The sequence below is a fragment of the Perca fluviatilis genome, chromosome 22, assembly GCF_010015445.1.
Source record: "Perca fluviatilis chromosome 22, GENO_Pfluv_1.0, whole genome shotgun sequence".
Classification (NCBI taxonomy): Eukaryota; Metazoa; Chordata; class Actinopteri; order Perciformes; family Percidae; genus Perca; species Perca fluviatilis.
In genome coordinates, this window is record NC_053133.1 from 21,732,683 (window position 1) to 21,759,624 (window position 26,942).

General features: G+C 43.6%; 1 protein-coding gene across 2 annotated transcripts in view; it reads left to right on the forward strand.

Annotated features, from left to right (window-relative positions):
* The first annotated feature begins 435 nt into the window (after positions 1 to 435).
* The window catches only part of LOC120552038 (rho GTPase-activating protein 21), a 90,806-nt gene continuing 64,299 nt past the window's right edge, over positions 436 to 26,942 (forward strand). The window contains exons 1-2 of one of the 2 annotated variants that reach the window (XM_039789680.1): positions 436 to 839; positions 1,804 to 2,053. In XM_039789680.1, coding sequence (XP_039645614.1) covers positions 1,976 to 2,053 — 78 coding nt within the window. In that variant the 5' untranslated portion in view covers positions 436 to 839; positions 1,804 to 1,975. Of the gene's footprint in view, positions 840 to 1,803; positions 2,054 to 11,093; positions 11,660 to 26,942 lie in introns of those variants that run through there. The other variant, XM_039789678.1, reaches the window with a different exon arrangement.

The window sequence follows — 26,942 nt, forward strand, 5'->3', positions numbered from 1 at the left end:
TATATATATATATATATATATATATAAAAACGTATAATATGTAAAGTAACTATAGTAATAAAATAAATATAGAGGAGTAATAGTGGAGTAACAAGTATGATTTTCATCTCTGGGATGTAATAGAGTAGCATAAAATGGAAAAACTCAATAAAGAACAAATACCTCTTTAGAGTAAAGGTCAAGATACCTAGCACCTAGTTACTTTCCACCACTCCTTAACATATAACATAAAAGACAACGTTTCTACATTGTGATTTTCAGCTAGTGACCAGAATGGACCAGCTTCCACTCTTTATTGTAATTGTTATGTAACAACGACTCCAATTGGCCCGCTTTAAAATTCCAAATTTAATCTGCCCATCTGATTGGACGACACCCTGCCAGGGGGCAGGCTTAGGGGCGGGGCCTCAGTAGACTCGGGAGATTCGTCAATCTTTACACAGATTGTCGCGCCGCCAACTGGGGACCACGTAGGAGTACATGTTACTTTTTTGTTTCTATTTTGACTATTTTAGCATCGAATTAAAGTTCGGAAATGATAGGAAATGAATGAACACCAGAGGTTTATTTTTTATCGGGTCTTCCTGACGAAGAAATGCACACTGAAGGGCGTTTACCGTGTTTTTTCCAGTGTGTTTTTCCTAACAGGTAGTGAGCCTCAGCGGTCAGTCAGTGTAGCTCCAAAAGGAGACTGAACATCCCGCTTTGTAATCCCTTGACAGCCTTTTTAACCCATTTTTGGATCGACCGAGGCTTCTAACAAACACCATACTCTTCCCAGAATCATGGACAATGTGTTGGTTTTCTCATTTCGGAGTAGTTTTCTGAATTTGTAACAGGTAGGTATTTTGGTGTTGTTCACAATTATAGCCACAGCAACAACCTGTCGTCCGCCTGTTAGCGAATATGTGTCAACAACAGCAACCCGTAGTAAACAGCGACAAGGGGATTTTCTTGCTTAAAGCGACTGGAAAAATAAAGAAAATGGGTCGGTTGTGGTGTATGTGTGTCATGTCGTAAGAGAGAGTATTTGGCATCCAGTCGTGGCTGTTTATGTTAGGGTATGGCTTAATTCATGATGGCTGGTGTGGCGCTTTTAACACCGCAATCCTAAATGTGTTTCGCCCCACAGAGAGCCACGAATTCCGCTTTTATTTGACATGCACGTCTCGTTGTTTTCCTCCCTGTGTGCAAATAATATTACAGAGGTGTCAGTCGTCAGGCATTTTTTGATCAATGGTTGCAAAAAATACCTCGACAATCCACCTGCCACTACTCACTTTTAGCCATATGCACTTTCCATTAATTGAACAGAAGTATTAGGGTTAATGTTTACCATTAATTGCATTTTACATTAACTTAAAGTCTTGGCATACCATCTGAAAAGTCATCATAAAATTTCTCTCTATATTGATCTCAATGTACTTTATTTTAAAGACACTTTAAGGTATTATAGCGACCTTTTAAATAGATTATTTTTGCTCTAATATCTAAATAGCATTCTTCATTTTGAGTTTGGGAGAGTTAGGATGTCAGGCTGTCCTCGGTTGACCAGGCTCATCATACATTTAGGGACTTGGACATGTGACGTTTAATGGCTATAGTATTGTTCACAAATGCATTTCAGGGTATCCTCTTGTGGTTCTCTTCATGGTGCTGCTATTTGGCTACAGTGAGATGCCCAGGCTCAAATCTGAAAATAAATAAATACATGAAAAAGAAACGCTGCGTTTGGCAAAGTGATGGGGACTAGGGACACTCTGGACAGCATTTACTTCACTAACTTGTGTTCTTTGTGTTTAGATTTCAGCCACCGATGGACATGAAGAAGGAGGACGGTGTGGATTAGGATCTTTTTCCTTTTCCTTTTTTATTTTATTTTTCTTGTGTTTTTTTCTTTTTGTTTTTGGCTTCATCCTCCTCACCTCAATGTGGTCTCTAAAGGACTTCTTCCTCCTCTGCGGTTTGAAATGAAATGATGGCAGCACGTTGGAGTGATTCACCACAGGACAATGAAGAGAGTAAACACACAGCCATAACTCCGTCTTGCGAGGTAAGACTTTAGATAGAGATGTTTCTGGATCCCAGGCTTTTACTGTTCACTGTGTTCAGTCTGGTTTTCTTTTTTGCAAGTGTGCATGCTTGTACAGCTCTGTCACGGTGGCTTTTGATTCTTTCTTTTATCTTTTGTGATGCATTCACATGTATCTGCTGATATATTAGACTGTAGTAGACTGCGTGTGACACTGACCTTTGGCAATGTGGCAGACGGGAATTATAAATACTGTATGTTTGCCATATTCCTCTTGGAACTTCTATTTTTGACACAATAGAAGCTTTATACTGCTCGACTGGAGTGGAAAACATGCAATTCAGTAGATCGAACTGTCACCTGGATACATGTGAAGCGTCCACGAAAACCATCGGACTACTTAGTGACTATAACTTCGTCAGCGGTGGTTCAAAGGTATCCTCACTTTCAGAAAACTGGTGACATGCCAGCAGAAGTTGAAGTGTGTCTGCACTCGGAGAGAAACAGAGTGAGTGTGAGCTAAGTGTTGCAGCTCACATCACATCACATCTGCCAGTGTCTGAGGTGACTAGGTTCATTTCTTTCTCACTCTGAGAACTGTTTACGTGCACAAAGAGAGTTTTATACTTGCATTGCTAATCTTACTGGGTCTTTTGGGTCTGCATGCCAAACCTTTGGTAAATGGCACATTGTAGAGCTCATCCTTTTCCTGTTACGCACGGTAGCTTCAAGGTTACATCATCGTAATCATCATCATAGTCCAGCTAGGCTTGATGCATGTCATTACAGCATTGCAGCGGTGGCATGTTTTGGATTAATCCATCATCAGAAAATGGTAACTGTGTGTGTGTGTGTATGTGTATGTGTGTGTGTGTGTGTGTGTGTGTGTGTGTGTGTGTGTGTGGCTGTAATCCTCTTACTATATCAGAACTAGCTGAGGATGGAGGACATAAATTGTTGGGAATGGGGCAAAGCAGCAACCTAACAGCGCCGGAGTTTTTTCGAGACAGTTAATGGAGTTAATGAGGAGCAGACATTTGTTTTAAAATGTCTTAATGAGAAGTTTGCTTCCTTAGTTTTTCTTTCAACGTTTTGTGTACTGACATATCGATTCATCTGAGAATTCATGAGATAAACAGACAGGAGTGAGTAGCTGTCAAGTATCACTGCTTGTGGTTTCCCTCACATCGGTTCCTGCAATCAAACCAAATGTTTCCGGTAAGATAACTTAACTCTCCCTCAGTGAACAAAGCTACATCCACAACAGCCTACCAAACGGTTGAGCAGAAGCACCAAAAATACACCAAAAATGACTTCTCAACACAAGCTGCGTCTCCACTAACTTCTTAGACTCAGATTCTCGCAATCTTTGGTCAGCTTTTATAGCTAAAACCCACAGATGAAGCCTGCTTTTTCAAAGATTTGTAATTGTATGGGTCACTTGAGGGGTGGGTTACCCCCTGAATCCCCAGGATACCCCCTGATAAAAGTGCAATTTGATGCCATCGGTTTCTTTATAACCTGAGGACCGGGGAGTTTTTTTGGCACACATGGCTGTAGACGGCGTGAGTCACCTGTGATTCTGTACCGGTGTTTATCCTGATTGTTTGCAGCCCAGGGGGGCTTGACATGAGAGCGAGGCAGGTCTTTTTTTTATCTACCTGATGCCTCTTACGACACAAACACAATTGTCACCCAATTTTCAAGCTTCACTGCTGCTGGGGTCTAATGAGAGTTGAGACCCCAGGCGGGAAGAGCCTCCCCTCCACCGCATCATGTTGGCTCGCTAATGAGGGAGATTGCATGCCCCCCTCCCCCCCACTAACACACACACACACACACACACATATACATACACCCACCCCGCCCTGCTACTGCCAAAGCGATGGTAGCAACGCTGGGGTAATTTAGGCACAGCTGCCCTGATCATTAAGGGAAAAACAGCCCACGTGTATAACGTCTGCTTCTCTCTTTTTTTTTTTTTTTTTTTTTTTTTTTTTTTTTTTTTTTTTTTTTTTTTTTTTCCTTCCTCCCTCCCTCTGCCTCATTCACATTCACCATCTAGCTAAGCGTTGTTATAAAGCAGCTGAGGCTCAGTTCTATACCTCTTAATAGACAGATCATTTGGAAAAAGATTGATAAACAAAGTGACATTCAGTTAGAAGTAGGGCTTTTCAATATTGATTAATCAGGCGATGTTCTCAAAGTCCATCAAATGTCAGAAACTAGTGACCATTTGATTGATTGAAAAATTGACAAACGATTCCCAAAAGATCGTTTTCAGGGCTCGTTAGCAGCATAGTGGTTGGCTTTACGGCTGCCATGGTTGTTGACAGTTTTTCTTTTAAATTTCCTAAAACGCACCTGCTCCTTTTTGTTGAGATCTCTCCACTGCTGTCGTGTTTACTGTTAGAATGGGATGTTAGCTGTTGTGAGGTAATGGAAGCTGAAATGCTCAGTCGATTAGTCAGTAGAAAATGAATCGCCAGCTTATTTTAAACATTGATTAATCATTTCGGGCCTTTTTAAAAAAAGTCAAAATTGCAAAAATTCTTTCATTTCCAGCTTCTCCAATGTAATGATTTGCTGCTTTCTCCGTTTTGTTTCATTTGTAAACTCAATCTCTTCAGATTTCGGACTGTTGGTCGGACAAAACAAGACATTTGGTAGACTGAACAATTAATGGATTAATCAAACAAAACAAAAAGGCAGATGAATTGATTCAGAAAATAATTGTTGGTTACAGCTGTAAAAGGGTGTCAGTATACAGTATATGCCCCTGTAAGCACTTCACTTCATCTGGTTGTCTCTGCGTCTCCCTCGCTCTCTTCCTCTCTTAAAGCGTAACTCTCGCCTAAATGCAAACTAGGGTCTTTTTGTGAATGCACCCGAGTCAAACTTTTGTTTAAAAGCATATTTACGACTACACCGGTGCACAAGGGATATCCTAAATCTGTGGCTACTTGTTTTGATATCGACTCGTTTTGACTGCCGAGGTGGTAGCGGCCGGAAACAACAAGAGCCGTAGAGTTGTTCAAAACCTTTTTTTAGTAAACTATGGGTACACAAACAATGTTGTCAACGCTTTCGTTAAAGTGTAGAGCCCCTGGTGATACTTCGAGCAAAGTCTCATGCTGTGTCGAGCCTTCTTAGTGTTTTAAAAATAGCTCTTTTTTTGGGCTAGCATAAAAGTGCCCCTACCACTCCCATTCAAAAGGCCATTTGCCCGAAAAAAGGGAATACAGTAAATCTTAAAAGTGGCGCTTCCGTCCTAAATATGCTTTTAAACGAAAGTTTGACTCGGGTACATTCACAAAAAGACCCTAGGTTGCATTTTGGCGAGAGTTACGCTTTAAATTCAGTTCGCCTTTTTCAATTTCAATTAGCAAAACCTGTAATATACATTTGTGCCGACAACGCACATAGAAAATAAGAATAGTGGATGAAGGAAAACAAACACAATGGTGAAACGCTCTCTAGCATGTATTGATCCCATCCCTTATTCATGTTAGGGTGGATAAAACCAATGGCGGTGCTGTGAGTGCTGGTGATGCTCTCTGCTTTGCTCTAAATATAGCCCCTCCCAACCCCATAAACCCCTGCTCTTTTTTTTTTTTTTTTTTTTCCCCATCCACATGCTTGTCTTTCACCCGTCCTCTATTCCCGCGTGTTTTGTGTGTTGCTATATTTAACCCATGGAAAGATGAATGCCGGTGAGGGAAAAATGGAATCACTGTACTGGAATCGCTGTCGCCTTTCTCCTGAATGCTGTTACAAGCAGTGAATATGTTGGATGTTGGTCAGGACACTGTGATTTTAGAGGTCTGGGAATGCGACAGTGGTCACTTTGTGCCATATGAGGGCTTGTTTCTATTTTCTGTGGAAACATGAAGACTTAATCTCAGTCTGTTTTTAGTTTTTCCACATACATACCCAGCTGGTAGCCACTTAAATTTCCAGTGTCACATCCCAGCCCTAATTAAGCTGCACAATGATCTCAGTTTTTAAAAGTGCAATGGTTTATTTTAGTCATTGCAAGGAAAAGAAAAAACATCAGAAAAGAGATTACAGTGTCTCCACAAGGCAATGACCTGCACTTTTATCAGTGTTTAGAGCCACGGCAGTTCATTAATCAGAGCAGTGACCAAATCATTTTCATTTGCATAGATTTGAAAAGCAAATGTGTCTCGTGCAGCACATCGTTTTTTTTTCCTATTCAGCGAACAAGACACTGACCTGGACATGACCGGGCTTCTGTCTTTTAGCACATACACTCACAGAGAGAGAAAGTGTCATGGGAATAACCAAGAACACACTCTCTGAAGGGTTTTCCCGGGTTTGGAAACACCAGATCTGCCTCACAGTTATTACCATCAAACTGAAACTTGGAGTGTGTGTTCTGGCATCTCTTATTAGGAATCCGACTTCCCAGATATTGTCGCTATTTCTTTCCTGGAAAATACTAAAAGGGAACTCTGTACACGTTCTGTGTCAGATGCAAGGTCAACCCAAATGTGTGTACATATGTGCGTCGGGCGGCCCCCTTATCTTTTTCCTCTTGTGGAGAGGTGACGTTCACGCTCGGCATGGCTCCTCTGCATGTCATCCCTCAGTCTGTTCAAGTCCACACGGGCCACAGTCATATTAGATGCCATTATTCCACTGACCACAGGCATGGATGGATGATTGATGGATGGATGCGTCGAGGGAGGAAGGGAGGGAGCGGGGAGAGAGGGCAGGGGGTGTCAAAGCAGACGAAAGTTGAACCATTGGAAAAAAAAAAAAAAAAATGCCACCCTTTTTCTTTTCATCGTTTGTTGTTCTCTCTTTTGCCAGTTGGCTCAATGTCACAGCCTCTTCTGCCTGGATGCGCCCGTCCCTCTGTAAAATAAAGGGAGGGCGGAAAGAAGATGGTGAGAGGAAGGAGTTTGGTAGAGGGGGAAGGGTTGCAGACGCAGGCAGACAGGCAGAACAGAACCAGTCTAATGCTCAGTGAGGCTGAGGCGCTATCCATTACACATGCCCAAGGCATCTCCGTCAAAACACTCGCCCCCTATCTGGCTCTATCTTTGGCTACAAGACATGACATACACTAGTCAGGAGTGTGTATGTGTGAAGAGCATTTAGTGCTCAGTTTATCCGCGAAGCTCATTTCTTAAGGCGGTGTCATATTATACACCCTACAGTCTTTATAAGCCAGGAATTATGTAAAGCACTGTGTAGTGGCTGGTAGATAATAGATATATAGACTGCAGCCAAGTAGCATTTTCACATAGGAAAGGCCATACATTTCACATACAGTGCACATAGACATAGAGATTTAAGTAATTTTCTGCAAGAAAGTTTTTCCTATGACTCTTGGAAGGACTTTTAACTTTTTTTTTATTTCGTATGTAAAAGTGCATATAACCACGTGTGTATAAGCGGTATTTATTTTAAATCAACTCTTATGTAACTGGCTGTTATCAGGACATATCTTAACCCATGGTATTAGTGTGGGCTTTGAGGTCTTGGCAGGAAACCACATTATTTCCTGTCAGCGTCAGCAGTGGAAATGAGCAAGGGCACCGTGATGAAGGAATGATTTCATGAATGGATGGCAGAGAAGCCACCAAATGGCAGAGCCACGCAGCTCCAGTCCTCTCCGATTGGCTGTAAACGCTTCTACAGCTCAAGACTGAACTCCTAGCAAGTCGACAGTAAATGTAATTCCCCCAAATTGACCACAACTGCTTAATTGTAGACTAGCAGTTATTGCTAGAAAAACCACTGGGTTTATGTCATCCAAGTAAGATTTCCTGCTTATCTCAGTTTAAATGTCATTGTAAATTTAATATCTTTGGAATTTGGAATGTTGGTTGGACGCAACAAGCAATTTGAAGACATAACATTGGGTTCTGGAAACTTGTGATGGGCATTTCTTTCATTGTCAGACTGTTTATAGACTAAGCAATTATTTTAAAAGAAATTCATCAGCAGAATAATAAATAATGACATTCATCTTTAGTTCAAGCTGTAAAAAGAGCAGGTCGGATCCCATCAACAGCTGAAAACACTAAACTCCCACCTGCAGTCTTAATACATTGGACTGGTCTGCAGTGGATACAGCTGTTGACAAAAATGTTTAATAACTCTACCTCTTCTTCACTGAATTTAATAACTCGTCTGTCAGCCATCTCAATAAGCTTCAGGTCCCCACACGACTGTCATGGAGTTATATTTCTCTGCCTGACGCCATTATCTATTTTCTGTCAGTGAAATGACCTCAGCATCCTTAAACATGCTTGCACTCCCTGTTGTTTTGCATATTGTAGCTGTGTGTGTGTGTGTGTGCGTGTGTGTGTGCGTGTGCGCGTGTGTCCCAGAGGGCACTGTGAGATCCATAACTCAGGATTGATTGGGTTATATTGGCTTCGACTGGGGGCAGGGCACATGCTTTTACTCTCTACTGGCCTGCTGCTGGCTTGTGATGGGATGGGGGGGGGGCGCAGCCACAGCTCATACACACGTTGCCGCATGACGTCACAGCGGTTTGCTGCGTAGATGTTATTCACTGACAGTTGTGTCTTATTAAGTTTGCAATTATTCGACCATGAGATAATTTGGATTTAAGGGATGTCCACCATTTCCCCATAGCTGCACAAATTAGAGCGTTTTTATAATTAGGTAGCAAGCAATGCAAGTCCTTTTTTTAAATGCTGCATTGTGAATATTTTATAGATTCAATAATAACATTTTGGTAAGCTTTTTCATTTCACTCAAAACGTAATTTATTATTTTTGAAAAACATTGCCCTGGCAAGCCAGACCCACATCAAGATGTTGGGTCTGGGAACTCCCCATTGGCAGAGCTCAATCCGAGGGGCGGGATAAACGGTTGTCTTTCAAATTCCCTCTGCCCGCAATAGGATAGCACTACAACCAGGCAGAGCAAGGAAGAAGGTGGCGTAGCTAGTTGATAGATTAAACTTTTGCCGTATCCGGCCGGCAAAACTCCGAACACATCTTCCTTTTTTAAGAATGATTTCTGTGCCGTTCTTTTCTCAAAGAAAAGCTTAACTCCAAGTCTTCCAGAGTGGCGGCCAAAGCTGATTCGAAAGACCACTGTTCCCAGCAGCATCAGCAGCCATCAGCCCGCCCACCGACTCTATGTACAATGTGATTGGCCTGTCCAGAGTTTGGTTTTTCCAGCTCGAAAGCCAACTCTCCGTTGCTAGACCCCCCTGCCTGCAAATTACATTTACCGCCGCTAGGGTGTGTCTAGATTTCTAGGCTACTGCATTTAGGCCATTTGTGAGAATCGCCTGGCCTAGATGTTTTGTGAACAGTACTTTACTGTTGCAGATCTTGATAGAAGATTTGCTCGTATTAATCCCTTTGACTTCTTAAGCATTTGTAATGTTTTGTTTTAAGCGCAAGATGGCAAAACAGGGACTTTGATGTGTTTCATTTTGCCAAGAGAAATCTGGCAGTCTGGAGACAGCTGGGTGGTGTGGGCTGACATCACATCTGACGTCAAGTCTTGGGTCTCTGAGAATTTGTCTTGGTCATGTCTTACATATTTTCCCCTCTATGTGATGGATGTAAAAACAAGGTTTTTGGTTTGTCCTGCTGAAATTGTGCTTATTTTTTACTCTTCGGTATGAGAATAAGCACCGTTTCCTGTGATTCATTCCCACTGGGGGCCTGGCCTCCCAGGTTAAGGAAAGCAGAGAGAGGTTGTGTGTTGATAATGGGGAACACTAGGCGGTTTAAGAGTTATGGGGGGCAAGCAGAGGAGACCAGTGAGTGATCATCACCTCCCCGACTGCTCTGTTGATAGCGTGTTGTGGGGCCCAGGGTTGCCATGTCTGGTCACCGAGCGTGGCCTGTGGGACTTGGCTGACCTTTCTGACCAGACTGTGTGTGTGTAGCCTCCTGACCTAAGACAGAGCCGTGTGTCTGTATTGTCACTCAAGTTGTCTTTACCCATCTTTTTCTGTGATAAATCTATCTCTGATTTGCAGTTTTTATACACGATACAGTACCACTTCTGCTGATTGAAAGCTTACAACTACACGTTGCTGCATCTGTGCAGTTTTTAGATGGCCTTATTCACAGTGGATGTTGAGCTTTCATGATCAGTTACATTGGCTGGGGATCCCTGTAATTGAGAGAAAGAAAAAAAAATAAATAAATAAATAACATTCAAGGCTGGATCAACACTAGACACCTCGGGCTACTCCTTGCTCCTAACTGCTCGTGGCATTTCTCATTGAAGTGAGCTTAAGAGCATCTCACTGATGAAGCCGCCTTACAGCTAATGTCACAATCACAACCATCTGGACGTCACACAGCATCAAAGGGTGGAAGGAACATAAACAATCCCAGACAACTATTTACTGGCATCCAGTAGTTTCCTAATTCTCTCTTCATGCATTTCCGACATATTTTCCTCCCTCAAAAGCTTGATTTCTTTGACATCCCACGGTGAAAGGAAGTCTTTAACTTAATGTTCGTTTATTTAAGAGAGCCAAGTTGAGTTTTTGCTTTGCAGCAGTAGGGGCTGCAGCACTCCTCTTGCCTATTTGTCGGGGAGTCTTCCCCCTGCAAGGTAGAGTAAAAAACTCGGGATAGAGTCCCGCATTGCTGGCAAAGTGCAGAATCGGTCAGGTACGGAGTAAGAGGCAGAGAGCTTGCCCAGTCCCCTCCTCTGCAGGGTTTTACAGTAACACACAGACAGTTCAAACTGTCGTGAGGTGATACAAGCCTTAGGTGTATTGTCACTTTAACGAGAGACAGCGGTGGAAGGTGTACATTTGAGTCTATATGCCAGAGGTCTTTGGCGTGTCCAGGAGGGTCCGAGAGAAAAGAGGGAAACCAGTCTGTTCCGGGTCGTGTCCTGCATCACGGCATGATGCTTGATGATTTAGAGTGAGCCTGTGCTGAGCTGATTCTCAGGCTTGCCTCAGCCTGGTACGACTGCGGAGACGAGCACAGGGAGGCACAGACATCTGGGAAGAGACACCATCACAGAAAGGGAGACAGAGAGGGAGGGTTACCAAAATGCAGAGGCAGATGACAAGAAAAAGTGCATGTATGCTTCGTCGTCTTTTTAGGCTTCTCCTCCATCGGTCAGTCTGCATTCTGCTGCGTAACTATGGTGATGCATAGCCAGGTGGACTTTTTTCCTCTGGACTGCTGATTACTCTTTTCCTGCTGCATCCTTGTCTCAGGAAGGCTGTTTTTTTAAATCGTACATCTAAGATAATCCCTAGAGTTTTTCTGCGGCATGAATCATTAACATACAGTATTGCTAATGAAGCGCGGCTGGGGCGACAGCCACGGCGGATAGGATGCCTGCTGCGTTCGCAGATGGGCACGGAGATGCAACCTTTTGCCTTCTGCTGATGATCCCCTCCCGCCTCCTCTCACCCTCCTCTCCGTCAAGGTGGCATCGAGGAGTGTTGCTGCCAGCAGGACGCCGCTGGGAACAGCAGGGTTGGGTACACACAGCTGAGGGGCCGGTGTCTGGGCAGCGTGTATTTCTTCAGTGAAACATAAAATGGCCCATCTGAAAGTTCTCGACTGTATGATTAACAACAACTGGAGCCTAATCTGTGATCTGTACTGCTCCTGGAACAGTCAGGTCAGTTCTCTCTTCATGTTGTAAGCATTTGACTTATACGACTATAAGATGTGCAAGTAGGGGATTAGTTTTCAGTTTGAGTTATTAGTTTTAATATTATTTTCTGGCATTTTTTTTTATTGATAGTGACAGTAGGGTTTGACAGGAAACAGGGGGAGAGGGATAAGGGAGGGACATGCAAAAACAAGTCCCTGGCCGAAATCGAGCTGGGAACATTGCAAATGCTTTATATAGTATACACCCTAACCACTAGCCCTAATAGTTTCTTAAAGGTCCCATGACATGTTTCTCTTTGGATGATTTTACATAGACCTTAGTGGTCCCCTAATACTGTATCTGAAGTCTTTTATATAGACCTTAGTGGTCCCCTAATACTGTATATGAAGTCTCTTTCCCGAAATTCAGCCTTGGTGCAGAATTACAGCCACTAGAGCCTGTCCCACAATGAGCTTTCCTTAGGATGTGCCATTTCTGTGTCTGTAGCTATTGAGTAGGAGAGATGGGGTGCAATTTGGAGGGTGGGGGTGTGGCCTTGACCAACTGCCACTTTGCTCGTTTGAAAGCCATGATGTCTCTCTCTCTCTCTCATGGGTGGGCCAAATTCTCTGGGCGAACAAAGCAGAGAAAGGGGAGGTAACCTTGCTCCTTATGACCTCATAATGTGCAGCATGTTTTCTTTTTCTTTTTTTCTACCTGTAGATTTTGGTCACCCTTCCTCACCCTTCCTTTCTGGCCCATATTATCTCAGGAGTTCTCCAGGAAAGGCATCCCTGACATCTCGTGTATTAATAGCCAGAATTCCTTCAGTAGTGCAGTGTGGAACTGGAGACTCTGGAGTGCTTGGCATGCTGACCTCTGAGTGTCCCTGCTCTTGCAGACAGAGTACCTCGTGCAGCCTCAGGTGGCTTGAGACTAAACTTGATTTTCAAAAATGAGTCTTATCAAGTTATTTCACAAGTGACTTTTGAACTTAAATCTAAATTTCTCTTGGCTTGGCAAGATGTTATTGTAGTAAATGAGTTAAATTAGCCGTTTGACATTTAAAATAAAATATCTCGCAACAAGTGTATAGCTACATTGAAATGATCCCATTGGTAATTTGGGAAACTGCAAATTTTGGACACAGTCTTCTCGATCAAAGGCTGGCTGGTAAAATCCAGTGGAAGATGTCCCCTTGTAATGGGATGGGATGTTAAGTGCAAGGGTGCAAAGGTCGAAGCCTGTCTATGTTCAGAGAATGAGAATGTATTTGCCCACGAATCTGAGCATATGAATATCGACGTTCTCTCCGTCATACAGCGCTCTTTGTGGTGCTATCTTGTATGTATCCATTTGTCTCTATATGCACAGAAGTCAACTTGGCACCCTTACTAACACTTCATATCTCATATACATGCCTTTTCAGCTTTTTCTCTGGAAACTCACACAGACAGCTTATTGTTTCATGCACTTTTCCCCCCCCCCTCTCTCCTTTTTCATTTTGCCACGGAATGCCTGATGCGAGGAGTAAAGAAGTCTTGCCGTGCCAAACATTGCGGCAGAGCTGCTCTGTGGTATGCCCCTTCCCCTAATTTAATTTTAGCAGTGCTGAAAATTGTTTGCGTCCCAAGCCGAACTGATAGGCCTCTGTTTCCAGAGAGCCTCTGCTGTCCGAGGCGCTGAAAACGGCCTTTGTGCGCCAGTAGCACAGCACAGAGGGCTCATGAAATATTTACAGGCTAACACCTGGTGTGAGACACAGAGAGAGGAGCCAGGGAAGCAACAACACTGCCACCAAAAACAGCAGGGCCTCCGCTCTATTGGCGTGCCAGAAATATTTGGTTTGTTATAATTTGATATTTAGCATTCTCTTGAACAATGGCATCCATTTAGGTCTCAGGGAAGCAAAACATTAAAAAAAAACAGTCACGAAACCATTTAGAGCTGAAACAGTCAGTCAGTGTGTTTGTTGATCAACGGAAAAATTATCTTCAATTACTATGATAATCGATTAATCATTTCAATAATGATAATGAAAACAATGCCAAACATTCCCTGGCTCTAACTTCCTAAATGAGTGAATCTGCTGCTTGTCTTTGCCATAAGACGTTGTATATTGAATATTTTTTTTAGGTGTCAGACTTTTGGTCGAACAAAACAAGACCTTTGAAGAAATCGTCATGGCCTTTTGGAAGTTGTGACAGTTGTTTGACATGTCAGACTTATCGATAATGAAAATAATCATTAGTTGCAGCCATAAAACTACTATATAAGAGAGATTCTATCATTTATAGATTTTTTTTTTTTTTTTTTTTTACCAATTCATCCCATGCTGTAAATACCATCAAAAGAAAATCCCTTTCTCTCCCTACTTGATGCATTGGATTATGCTGTGAAATGTTGCTTCCCTGCATTTATTTCCTTCCCCAATATCAATTTTAGCAGAAAAGATGATAGATAAAGCTATAAGACAGTGTTTTAATAGACTTTTAAATGGTAGCATACTCCGGTTACATCATTTTAAAGTGCCCATTATAGAGGTAGTCTAAAACAATCATAGATAGCGTTGATGCACCCCTGGTTGTTGTGTGAGCCCTTGGATGTGTTCGAGTCTCCCCACTTTGTTCTGAGGAGTAGCCTAGTTTTAACATGGCACTGGGGGTTAAACAGGAGAGTCTGTGTCAGAGGGCGCACTGTCATGACCCTACCCTGTCACAAACCTCAAAGAGCAACCAGGATTAATAATTCATAGATGAGGAAACCAATTATACAGGCCTTTGCTCGCATCTGGGTGGGGGGGGGGGACCCTGGGGACCCTAATTGGCCCACCTGCTCTCTGTCTCTGAAGGGTTGGGCCGAGGTGGTGGACTAGATGTGAGGGTGGTGTGTATGTCCTCTCTTTGTTTGGATGCCCCCGTCTCTGAGCCTTTAATGTGTGTGTGTGTGTGTGTGTGTGGGGGGGGGGGATTGCTTCCTCAATGGTGCATTGGTAGCCACCTCAACTGACATCCCTGTAGTGATGGACCACACCCAACACAGAATAAAGGGCTTCCCATGTGCCCCTTCAGTGCTGTTTTTGGACTAAGAGACAATTACAAGGCAAGCAAGATATGGGCTAACAAAAATTGAAATGCTATAATAGTAAGGCTATATGTAGTGATTTTTCTTTTTTTATCATATGACAATCCATGGACTAAACGATGAACAGATTAATAGACAGTATTCTGCAGATGAATCAATAAGTAATCGTTAGTTGCAGCTCTAATTGTTTCACCTATAAAATGCCAGAAATAGTGAGAAAATTTCCCTACCCAACAGCCCTAAACCCAAAGACATGCAATTGACAATGATATCAATTTTCTGTCCATCTACTAATAAATAAATACCGAATGTTTAAGTAAAATAAAATACCTGAAGGCGTTGCATGATTAAACATTCTGAAAGTGGGTGCGTTGGAAGCGAAACTAGAGCTGAAACAATTAGTCAATAAATCAACAGACAGAAAATGAATCTGCGACAATTTTTTAGTGATTAATCAAGAGTGGTTCCAGTGTCTCAAATGTGAATTTTTGCTGTTTTTTTGGTCTTCTATTATAGTAATAGGAATAGCCTTTGAGTTTTGGACTCAAAAGAAGCAATTTGGACTCTGGATAACGTTAATATTTCCGATACTTTCTGACATCGTACAGACTGAATATTAGTTGATTATTTGAGAAAAGATGCTGCAAAATAAATCAATAATTAGCATACTTGTTGTGGCCTTAAGCCAAACAAAACTAGTGAAGTAACCTAACACACACTAGAAACACACAGGCCACACTTGGGCTTATTGTGCTCTTTCGCGAAATCTTCTTTGGATAGTGATTTGGGCCTCTGATGTGCATCAGCCCACTTTTCTCTGGTCTCTCTCTTTCTGTCTGTCTGTCCCTTTCTCTCCTCTCTCCTTCCATCTCCATTTCTCCTTTGTGGAGAGGAATTCCAGGCTGTTGGCCCGCACAATTGCCCCTCCATTAGCATATGAAAGCAGCCGAGGGGCAGCGAGTGAGGCGGGAAAAAGGGAGGGAAGGGGAGTCATAAAACTTCCAAATCAATCCAAGCAGACAACTTTTAATCAGCCTCATGGTAGCACATGTGCCTATGTGGCACATATTTCCCTTAGGGAAGTCCTTTATACTCTAATGCAATGCAAAGTTAGTCTGCTCTTTCCGTTTCATCCCTGTGGTTGTATTCATGGACATTGTTCTGTGTTGACCTGTTCTGCCTGACAGTAGCGGCATGTCACTGATAACAGACAAGCTTATCTTTTCAGCCCCTGGCAAAGACTCTTGTCTTCAACTCCGAGATGTGATATTGCCTGCTGCTTATACACTTCTCTCAGGCATAAAATCAATCAATCTGAAGGTTTCGCTTCGCTCCCTTGAGATCTTAATGTGGTCCCAAATGAGGCCACGTGGCATTGTAAGTGTGTATTCGAAAATGACAAGTGCTTGCTGGTCATTTTTCTGCACATTACTTTCATCATTTGGTAAGAAGTGAGACTGACCTGGTTATTGTGCTGAGTCTCAGCAGTCTAAACCTCAGCTCTGTCCTTTCTGCATGGTCAGTGTTTGATTTCATTATAGCAAGGCGCACACTTTAGAAGTACTTATTCAGATAACAAACAGTACCGATTCAGTAACATTACTGCTTCAATGCACCATATCACGTCATGTACATCAGTATTTTTGGAAAAGCTTCCCCCCCCCCCATCCACACTGCAGTGCCTCTCAGATGTATTGTGGAGAGCATTTAAGACATTGTTTAAAAGTATGAAGCCTTCCTCTAGAGGAACACATAAACATACGAACCATGAGAAATTGATTTCCAGTTTGGAGTAGAAAAACAGCAAAAGTCACCACAATAAAAGATAAAAATTGTCAAAATGCCAAAGTTTGTGCTGAACAGCCTTTGATGAATCAGCTTGTGGTTTTCACTCAACATCTAAAGCAGGGATCTTCAACAGGGGGTCCGGGACCCCCCAGGGGGTTCCTCAGAGTCACTCCAGGGGGGCCTGCAAATTATTGTTAATTTTTGAAAGTTTTTTCAAAAATTAAAAAGTCTTAACATGATTCCAACATATTATTAGCAAATATAAATCCCCACTGGTGGTAGGCTTACTGGCCTATAGGTAATGTAGTCACTAATGGCGCTTTTCCATTACATGGTACCTGCTCGACTCTACTCGCCTTTTTTGGTTTTCCATTACGAAAAAAAGTACCTGGTACCTGCCAACATGTACTGTTTTTAGTACCACTAGACAGACGGGGGTGTCCCGAACAAACCTGCCATTTTTAAATAGTTTAGCCAGCTGTGTGTTTTTTTTTTTTTTGCTGCCTCCAGCTTCATTTGAAACAAAATGTGTCTTCTGGATGTGGCATCAACAGCACACCTTCGATGTTGTGTGTGTGTGTGTATGTGTGTCGCGTTAGGTCACGGCACTTTACTGCGGCGCCGCCATGATGACCAGCCACGCCGAGGCGGTACTAAAATCTGCAATGGAAAACGGACGCACAGTGCGTCGAGTCGAGGCGAGTCGAGCAGGTACCATGTAATGGAAAAAAAATGCCATAAGGTAGCCATCCACAGATACAGTTCATCCCAAAGGATTGACTCCTTCACATTTGTTTCACATTTAACATTGCCACAACAATTATTAGGCTATTTGAATAGCTTAGAATTCTATGCAAAAAAAAGGTATCTATAAATGCTTTAGGCTGCCCTAAAAGTTATTGTAGGACCAGATTAATATGCAACTTCATTTTATACAATATATGTAGTGCATCCGTCTCTCTTTCAGTTAAGGGGTCCTTGGCTTAAAAAACGTTGAAGACCCCTGATCTAAAGTACTGCAGGTCTCATTTGATACTCCAGCACCAAGAACTGTAAGATAATGTATCCCTCCTGTGGCTACTGTTGCTGTGTCATTTTCCCTCCATACAGCTGCATGATATGGGGCTGCCTCTTCGCTGTAGTAAATTTGACTCGTAGTGTAGTCCTGCGCAGTTTACAGCCGTGTAGTTGAAATAGCGTGCAACAGAATGCTGATTCACCTCATACTGCCACAATCCCCACGCCTGCACACATAGACATGTAATCCCTACGACATAATGTGCAGTACACAACGTAGGGATGACACAAACTAAATCTGGGAATTAAATACACCTCAAACTAAACCAGCCATGTAAATAAAAAAAATAACAAAATGTAAAACACAAGCATTATTAACAGGCTCTCTGTGATCGTTGGGGTCGGCTGGCTGTGAGTCTTTGTTTTTGTTTCCTAGTTCTATTTGATTTCCACATACAGGGATGCTGTTTGTAAAGGTCCGTCGGCGTATGGCAGAATTACAGAACACCTGCTGAAAGGAAAGCGTCACTAGAAGGTTTGGCTCGGCAAAACCAAGAATACACCTTGTCCTTGGAGTGTAACCTTGGTAACGCGAGAAAAAGTATGGCACGTAAAGACGCCGCCCTTTCTTCTATAATATTTCAAGTACGCTATTCTTCTAAGCCAGAGGAAAAGGGAAAGAGAGGGAGAGAAGCCAGCGGAGGATGTGAATAAGAAGTAGCTGGATGCTGCTGAGTCTCTTTGGCCTGGATGATAAAAAAAAAAAAGGAAAAAAAACTGGCTTGGACATGATGCAGCTCTCTTTGGTGCAATGCAGACAGGGCTTGGGAGGAGCCTCGCCTGTGGGTGGAGCTGTATGTGCATGCATGTGTTAGTGCAAGAGAGCGCGTGTGACTGTTTGTTTAAAAGGTGTTTTGTTTTGCTCTATAAGCGATTTCACATTTTTGCCCAACCCCACCCCAGGCTCTCTCTCTCGGTGAGGTTGTAAATATCACTGGCACGCTTGAAGAATAGAGGGTTGCTATGGTGACTGTTTTTTCTTTATTTATTTTTTGCCGTGTGTGTGTTTTGAATGCCAAAACCGCCGCTGTGGTGCACAGCACATCTAAGGTCGATCAGCCTACTAAGAGCAGTTACATCACGCAAGACAGTCAAAGGGTGGAGCAGGGGGGAATAATGAATAATCCTCCGCAGAGCCCTGACAGAGAATCCATAGATCACTGGTGTGTGTCGGACGGTCACCCTCTCTATACTCTAACCCTCTCTACTACTGCTATCAGAGCTTGTCCTTCACACAATCTCATTTAGCTGCCATGGATGGATTAATAACTTCAGGAGAACAGCTTGCTTGCTGTATGTTTTTACGTATCTGTGTTCTAAAAAAAAAACTCAGTCACCATCTCCCGTGCTTCCAGCTCTTCCATAAAATAGCGAGCCTGGCATATTTTCCTGTTTTCCTCACACAGCCCTGAGGCATCCCAGTAAAAGAGGCGTTAATTGGCTAACCTGCTCAGTGCCAGAGCACGTGATTGGCCGGGCGGTACGGGCTTCACAGCGATCCAGACAGTGATAATGATGCCCTCTGTCCTGTGTCAGTCAGTGTGCACACGCCGCTTTGTTCTGATGCTGATGAGACAACACTGCATTAGCATTCGGAGCACCTCCACACCTAGGGTCCTCCGACGAGAGTGACAGTGATAGCCTGAGCCCTGATTCACTAATCATCAGTGATGAGTTGCAAGCAGATCCAATCTGACAGTGTCACAGGAGAGGTCACCAAAGGAAAGTGGTGCCAAATATGCAATATTTTGCAAAACTGAATACCTCTCTGCCCGCTCTAGAAAAGCTCTCTTTCATTGCCATTGTCTGTCTTTATAAAACAAATGACATCCATCTGTTTCTACCTCACTGTTTTCCTTTGGCTTTTTATTTTTTAAAGGGGCCTGTGTGTGCATGCCAGAGAGAATGGCTCACTCAGTGTACTGCGTGTTTACTGTGGTGATGGAGAATGCAGTGGACACTCCCTCTCCTCTCTGTTTAATGGGATCCAAGGAGGATTAGAAAAGAGGCTGATAAAGGCAGACAAAAGAAAGAGGGGCGCCAAGGGAAAGAGAGAAGCTCAAAGAAACACGAGACTAAAGATTGCGATGCTAAAGTCGAGTGTTTAAAGTGCTACGAGGTGCAGTGAGAAGGGGCAACAGTAAAGGACAGGGGATGGAGGGAAAGAGCAAGGGATGAGGAGTATGAGGTTTTTATTGTTTCCAGCTGGGCCTGGGTGTGGTCATCATGGCCTGGAGACCTGCTGTGTTCAGTTCTGGTCCCAGTCCTCCTTCACAGTCTCCGACCCATCTGCCAAATGGCTTTTCTCTGTTTTGTTTTGTGTCTGCATATGGTCCTTCACATGTTCGACTTAATGTTGACTTAGTTGTGTTGTGTGATGATATTATTTTGCCTTGAAATATTTACATTTAAGGGATTTCTGTGCAAATCGGAGTAGGTTGAGGCAGTGTTTGGCTGCAGGATGCACATCAGCTGCTGCAGGAATCAAACTGGTGCAGGATGATATATTAAAATAGTAGGAAACCCAGCAAGTGGAATATGTGTCTCCAGGCCGTAAATCTAATTTGCTTATTGCTCCTTTTTTTTTTTATTGTTTGCTGTGACTACCTTCAGTTTTTATATGTTTTATTCTCTGTTGAGGGTCAGCTGAGGTAGTGACAGGGGTGTAACTTTGTCAGCACTTCCTGTCCAGGCTGTCATGTATCCACATTGTCAGCCGTCTCTTCTCTTCTCCTTCTAGGAATGTGAGACAAACTGCTAATACTTTTTTTGTCACTTTGAATATGAGAGAGTGACGTTATAGGAAAAAAAATATGCTTGCAATCTTTTTGTCTTTCAGTTTACCGAAAAGCAACAAATGCCAGCAAATTAATAAGTACTTTAAAGTTAATTTGAAAGGAGACCTGTTATTGTGTTGCGCCACAGTTTGCATATGATTCAACACAGTGTACAATTGAGATGGAAAAAGCAACAAATACATCTAGAACAGCCAAACATCCAAACAGTTACGGGAAGAAAACAGGCTGCCAGATGGACTTCAAAAAGGCTCCATTAGTGAAAACGCCAGTTAACATGGATTGCATTTGCTTATATTAGCCAAACTAAATTATGAAGCATGGATTTAATTACATAACATGATGCTACACTTAAAACAGTTGCTTTTGTGATCACATTGATGGATAGAGTGTGACAAAGGGAGTTGGGGTGGTCAGTTTTTTTTTTTTTTTTTTTTACCCCAGGCAGGATTTAGTTTTGGCATATATAAGATAATGAAAGTGTCACTGACAGAAATGTAGCCACAGCGCTTCTAAAAAGGCCGCTTTAAAACCAAAATATTCAGCCTTCACCGCACAATCCTCCTCTGGCAGCCTTTTGGTGCAGTCCTCGGACGTGTGGTTTTTCCTCTTCTCTCATCGCTTCATTATTCAATTAAGCAGTAAAACACATGTTAAGCTTAACATGAACCGCACGGAGGATCCCCTATTGGGACGAGAGCAGTAAAGATCAACTGTGGGCTCTTGTATCACGCTCCACCAGCAGCGATGAGACTCTCAGTCTGGTTTTCATTTGGACAAAGGTGATGCCGCACGACGGGCGCACCTAGTAAATACCTTCTGGTTTGGAGGACGAGACTGTAGCGAGCCAGGTTGCCAGGTCTGGGGGAGGATGAGGCGCAGGCGGGTGGGTAGAAGAGCCAGGGCGAGATATTTTGGCCTAAGTGGAGGAGACGTTTGGTTTTCTACTAGTTATTACTGTAGAGGTTGATGGCTACAATCCTAAACACTGTGTGTGTGTGTGTGTGTGTGTGTGTGTGTGTGTGTGTGTGTGTGTGTGTGTGTGTGTGTGTGTGTGTGTGTGTGTGTGTGTGTGTGTGTGTGTGTGTGTGTGTGTGTGTGTGTGTGTGTGTGTGTGTGTGTGTGTGTGTGTGTGTGTGTGTAGTAAAGGCTAGTGGGGGTCAAGAAACAGTAGGGTATATAGAGCTGTGATTCAGGTGCAGAGATGGTCTCATCCAGCCACCCTGTCAGTCCCAGTGGGGGCATCCATCAACTGAGCTTCAGGGCTTTTTCTTCTCTGATTTGATTGATTGCTAATGACTGGCACTAATGGACATGTGGCTGCACACACACACACACACCTACACTGTGTCGTCATGCAAATGTGTGTGCATGCAAACACATCAGTGTGCAGAGTATCACATACACATTGTAGAAATTCACACTCCTCTTAGACACACTTACTCTGGGCCTTTCCACAGTCTCCACATTCCACTGGCCGTATCTCACCGAAGGCCCCAACTGCTTTTAATCAGCTGGGTCACAAGGCGCTCCAGATGGGCCTCAGCGTTGGGTGGGACTGCCGCAGACGTGGTGGAGGAGAAGGGGGAGGGGGGGGGGCCTCGAGCTCGTAATAGTCAACATATTTGTGCCCCCTCTCCTCAATCCTCAACATCCCCTCCCGTCCTGTATTGCGTCACCCTCCTCAGAGACCCGTGCTGGACAGCTTGAGCTACACTGCCGTATTCAGCGCATGCATTTCTGAAGGCTCTCACTTTTCCAGCGTTTTACTAGCTAACATTTTCCATCGTCAGACTGCATGCTCCAAGTGTTTTGAAAAGAGCACTGTGTGCTTTTGGAGAGCACCATCGCAGGATGTGCTTTTACAGTCTGAGGAAAGCTGTAGGTGTACATTGCGATTTAGTTCTTTTTTTCTTTTTCTTTCAGTGTCTGTAATATTGAGTTCACTGAGTACAGAATGTCTTGATCTTGTAACTGTGGGCCGTAAGGCAAAAATATGTGGAGAATGTGCATGGGATCTCTTAGCCCGGTATATGTATCAGCCTAATCAGGGTAGGAATAAGACCTCATGGATGTACCAGCATCATTTTTGGTCAGCATCCCACACGTCCGTCCTGTTTACTGTACATTGGGAAAGATGAGGAAATTGAGAAAGGAGGAGGTATTGTAAAGGCCAAAACAACAACACAGCATGTACACAAACACTGCCAGTAATTTCATCCCTTTAAGTTGTTTAACTGCCACAAAAGCTGGTCTTTTTCAGCATGTCATTATAAAGTGTTGCGCTTTGATTCGCTCCATGTTCAGTCTTGCTTTGACAGTGTTTACGTCCGTTACCTGGATACCGTAGTACTAATCTCCCCTTTCCTCTCTCCCCTCATCGCCTCTCTCACTTACTGCTAAGGTCTCACATTACAGGGCTGACGTCGCCTCGTTCTCAGCACAGGCTCGTTTGGTTAATACTCACGGGGCGCACGCCCTGGGTGAAGGTCACTACACATCCGCACTACAGGAAACGTCTGGGATAGTCTCGCATATTCTGAGTGGAATGGGATCTAACATAGTACTGAGTTGTTCTTCAGAGTTCATCCCCAGCAGAGCGGTTTCTGTCCCCACACTGAGAATGTGGTTTAGTGCCAAAATGTGACAGGACTAGCTGCCCCATGATGCTCGATTGGCAGACAGAGTAAGACCAGAGAAAGAAGTGTAGGGCTGTCCCAAACGATTATTTTTGAAACGATTAATTAATTTTTTCCATTAGTCGACTAATCTAACGATTAGTTTTCCGATTAATCGAACGATACATTTTTCAACTAGCGATTATTTTCCCATTGCTCAATTATTAACAATTCAAGGTGTGCACCTGAGCGTGTGACGTCACCCCCCGCAGCTGAGGCTGCTACGAGGGGCACGCTTCAGTGGAAGCCGCTGGGATCCTCTGAGGAGCCACACAACCAAACCAGTGTGTCCCAGTGTGGACGCTGCGTGTGTGATGCTTCAGACGCGTGCTGAAGCCAGTGTTAATTGAGATGATTTGCTTGTTTAAAACTTCACACTTTAGTTTGCCTTTTGTGATTTATTCGTCTTCCTTTTGTGAAGACCGTTTTCAGTTTTAATTTTTTTTAAAGATGATTTTTTGGCAATTTTTAGGCCCTTTATTGACAGGACAGCTGAAGAAATGAAAGGGGAGAGAGGGGGGGGGGAATGACATGCAGCAAAGGGCCGCAGGTCGGAGTCAAACCCGGGCCTCCAGGAGTAAACCTCTACATATGGGCGCCCGCTCTACCAACTGAGGTATCCGGGCGCCCATTCAGTTTGTTAGTTGAACAGTATTTATTTGATTTATCTTGAACTGTTTCCACCTTTTCCCTTTCCCTTGTGTCCTCCGCCCCTAGACTCAATAGGGCCATAACAGAAGGGCTCATGCAGCAGAGCAGAGATATAGACATGACCTCTGCCACTATTCCTGAACAGACCTGTCAATGGGATTGACTGAGTAAGGTTTGCTCTGTTTAGCAGTTGATCTCAGCTTTCCTAAAAGGATTAGAGTGGTTGCACCTCCAGTATAGAGTAGACATCGGGCGTCCCTCGGTGGCTGCTACTGTAGCTTAAAGGGTTCTGTGACTGCCGAGATGTCCTGCACTCACCTGCGCTCTCGTCTTTCTCGTCCACATACTCGGTTTTGTCCTTGCCAGTTTAGATCGGCAAGGTGCTAAACTGATGATGAACTAATCTGGATTTAGCTAACCCCCCCGCTGCTATCTATCTGTGTCTCCTTACACTTTCTCTTTGCTAGCCGTTTAATCATGACTTGTTGTCCGGTAAACAATCCCCAGCCCTCTTGGCAGGTTGATGGCCACATCAAAGATGATCCACATACCACTGATAGAATGTGAAGAACTTGATTGATTGCTCCAGCTGCTTTTCTTCTCTGCTGACATTTCCTTTTCCTTGGCTGGGGAGTCAAACAGGTAAAAGGCAGGAAGCTCTTTAATGTGATGTACAATAATACTTTTTTTTTTTATTGGAGGATACATTCATAGCTAGAAAGATGTTTGATGTTCAAGATTACCCTCAAAGTCATTGAAAGCCAGGCATAATATAAAAAACACATTTGTGGTTTGAGTCTGTTACAAATTTATGACATGCAGTATTTCTTTCCTTTTTTTGCCAAGTTGCCCAAGTAGTAGCAGAAAGGTTTTCTAAAATAAAAGGGAATGTTTGCTGAGGCTGCAGACTCACAGACGTCCACCCACCTGGTCTGAGTCAGTGCAACATTCACATAAAGAGGCCGTGGCTTCATCTGTGCAAGTGCTCCATTAAGGCAAAGTGTCTTGTCGGGTGTAACTCCGAGTTAACCCTTCACCTTTAGCCCTAACCTTGAAACCTAATTCCAATCTTTTGCTTGCCTGTGTGTGTGTGTGTTTGTGTGTGTGTGTGTGTGTGTGTGTCGTGCAATGCCAAAGTTTTCTAGTTAGCAGTAATATGTGTTGGTGCCATGCAGGAGTCCTCTCTGTCCCCAGTAGAAACCATCCCCTAGCCCGCCAACAGATTACAAACAACTTTAATGCTTAATATACGTTTATTTGTCGTTTTGTATTGGCCTGGTGTTGAGCTTCCCCTGGTTCAAGCTCAACGCCAGGCCAATACAAAACGTCAAATAAACTGGACGGGTCCCGGTGACCCCAAGGACAACACAAGGGTTAATCAGTTGCTCTAGCTCAGCCCCACCACCAACACTGACTTCTTTTTCTACATCTCTCACACACACACACACACACACACACACACACAGAACACACACACACACACACACACACACACACACACACACACACACACACACACACACACAAACAACAACTTTATCGTCAGACCAACATGTTTTGGCTTGTGGCCTTCATCAGGGTCATCATAACAAGAAAAAAGATACAAAAGCCAACCAATAATAGACATAAATGTATCAGCCAATCGGGCACCCACACACAGATGGGCTGGTTATATGGTCATGCAGCTTCAGGCCAATCACAATTCCAAACTGGTTAAAAGGCAAGGGGTGGGCCCAATCATTTTGTTTGCCGGTGAAGCCATCTGGCCCTCAGTCTGGGCTTGTAGCAGCAGCAGCCCTTTCTCTTTGCCTCTTACAGTAACACATAAGCTCACACCACACTGCTGAGTCACAGCTTTGGATAACGTTTGTTCAACTTGTGAATGTGATGATCAGTTTCAGTTTGTGTGTGTTTGATAGTAGCTGTTTCTTTAGGGGTCAGATTGTGCGATGTGTTTAATTTGTAATGATTGCTTCAAGGCAAGTTTTCCTTCAAGGGAAAGAAAGTAAAATAAACTAATGAATAACTATAGAGAATTTGAACACTTCACGTTGGTGCCTGCAGTGGTTAAATATTTTGGATGTTGATATAAGACATTTTGTTTCCAGCATTGCTGAGATAAAAAAAATAAAATAAAAAATAACGATCTGCATCTTTGGATACAGTTGGACAGCAGTGCATGCAGTCTCCCTCTCTTTTGTGTTTATCTCCAACTGTTTTCCTTTTTAAAGGCCATTTATAGGCGCGCGTAAAATCGACGGCGTAGCCCCGCAAGACCCCCGCAGACCCCTCTGCGTCTACGCCGGACCCTACGCCGTATCCTGATGCGCACCTCTTGAATAATGTAACTACTTGTCGCAGCGACGCACGTCGCTCGGCCGTGGCTTGGTAGCGTTGCATTTTCCCCCGGCTCATTTCCTGGTTCTCCTTCTCCATAAACAACATGAAATCAAGGAGAGGCTTAACTTTTCCTGCTACCGATTTCCCACCGTGGTCAGAAAACACAGGGGAGACACTTTGTTTCTCTCACTATGACTCTAGAGTCGCTACTTGCTCCAAAGCTAATCGCCGTCACTCTCTCCCTTCTCCCTCGCTCTATCACCCACTCCCCACACACACACACACACACACACACACACCGGCTCGACGGACACACCAGCGCACAAGTATAAACATCAGGCCACTTACGTTTGCTACGGCGAGAGCTCTGCATGGAGCCTCCGCACAACTGTAAAACAGCCTAAGTGTCTATGTGATTGGTTGAGACAGCCTCATAAATTGTCTCAAATTTACTGCACACAAACCATGCCTTCACACCAGCATGACAACTAAATACAAAGCACGAAGGACCTATTCATTTCAAATGAGTTCTCGGAGATGATGCATGTCAGAAAACGTCTTGGTGACGGGAGAGGGTTGAGAAAACCGAGATCAACTTGCAAATGGCCGGTGTAGCAATGGCTAATTAAAGGGCATCTTATCTTCTCCTGCTGTAAAATGCCGTATGCGCTCAGATCTGATCATTCTTCTTTCTTTCTGTAACAAAATGCTGTTGCCAGTTGCTGGGAATCTCGGTCATTAGGAACATACGGTATGCTTTAACCAACACAAACGTACTGCATCAAAGGCCAGAACTGAAGTCCTCCAATTTTACTGCTGTGTAATTTTTTGGCTGCCCTTGATGTCAGACACCAACCTGATGTAATTGCACCCAGCTGAGTAACAGCCTGGGCT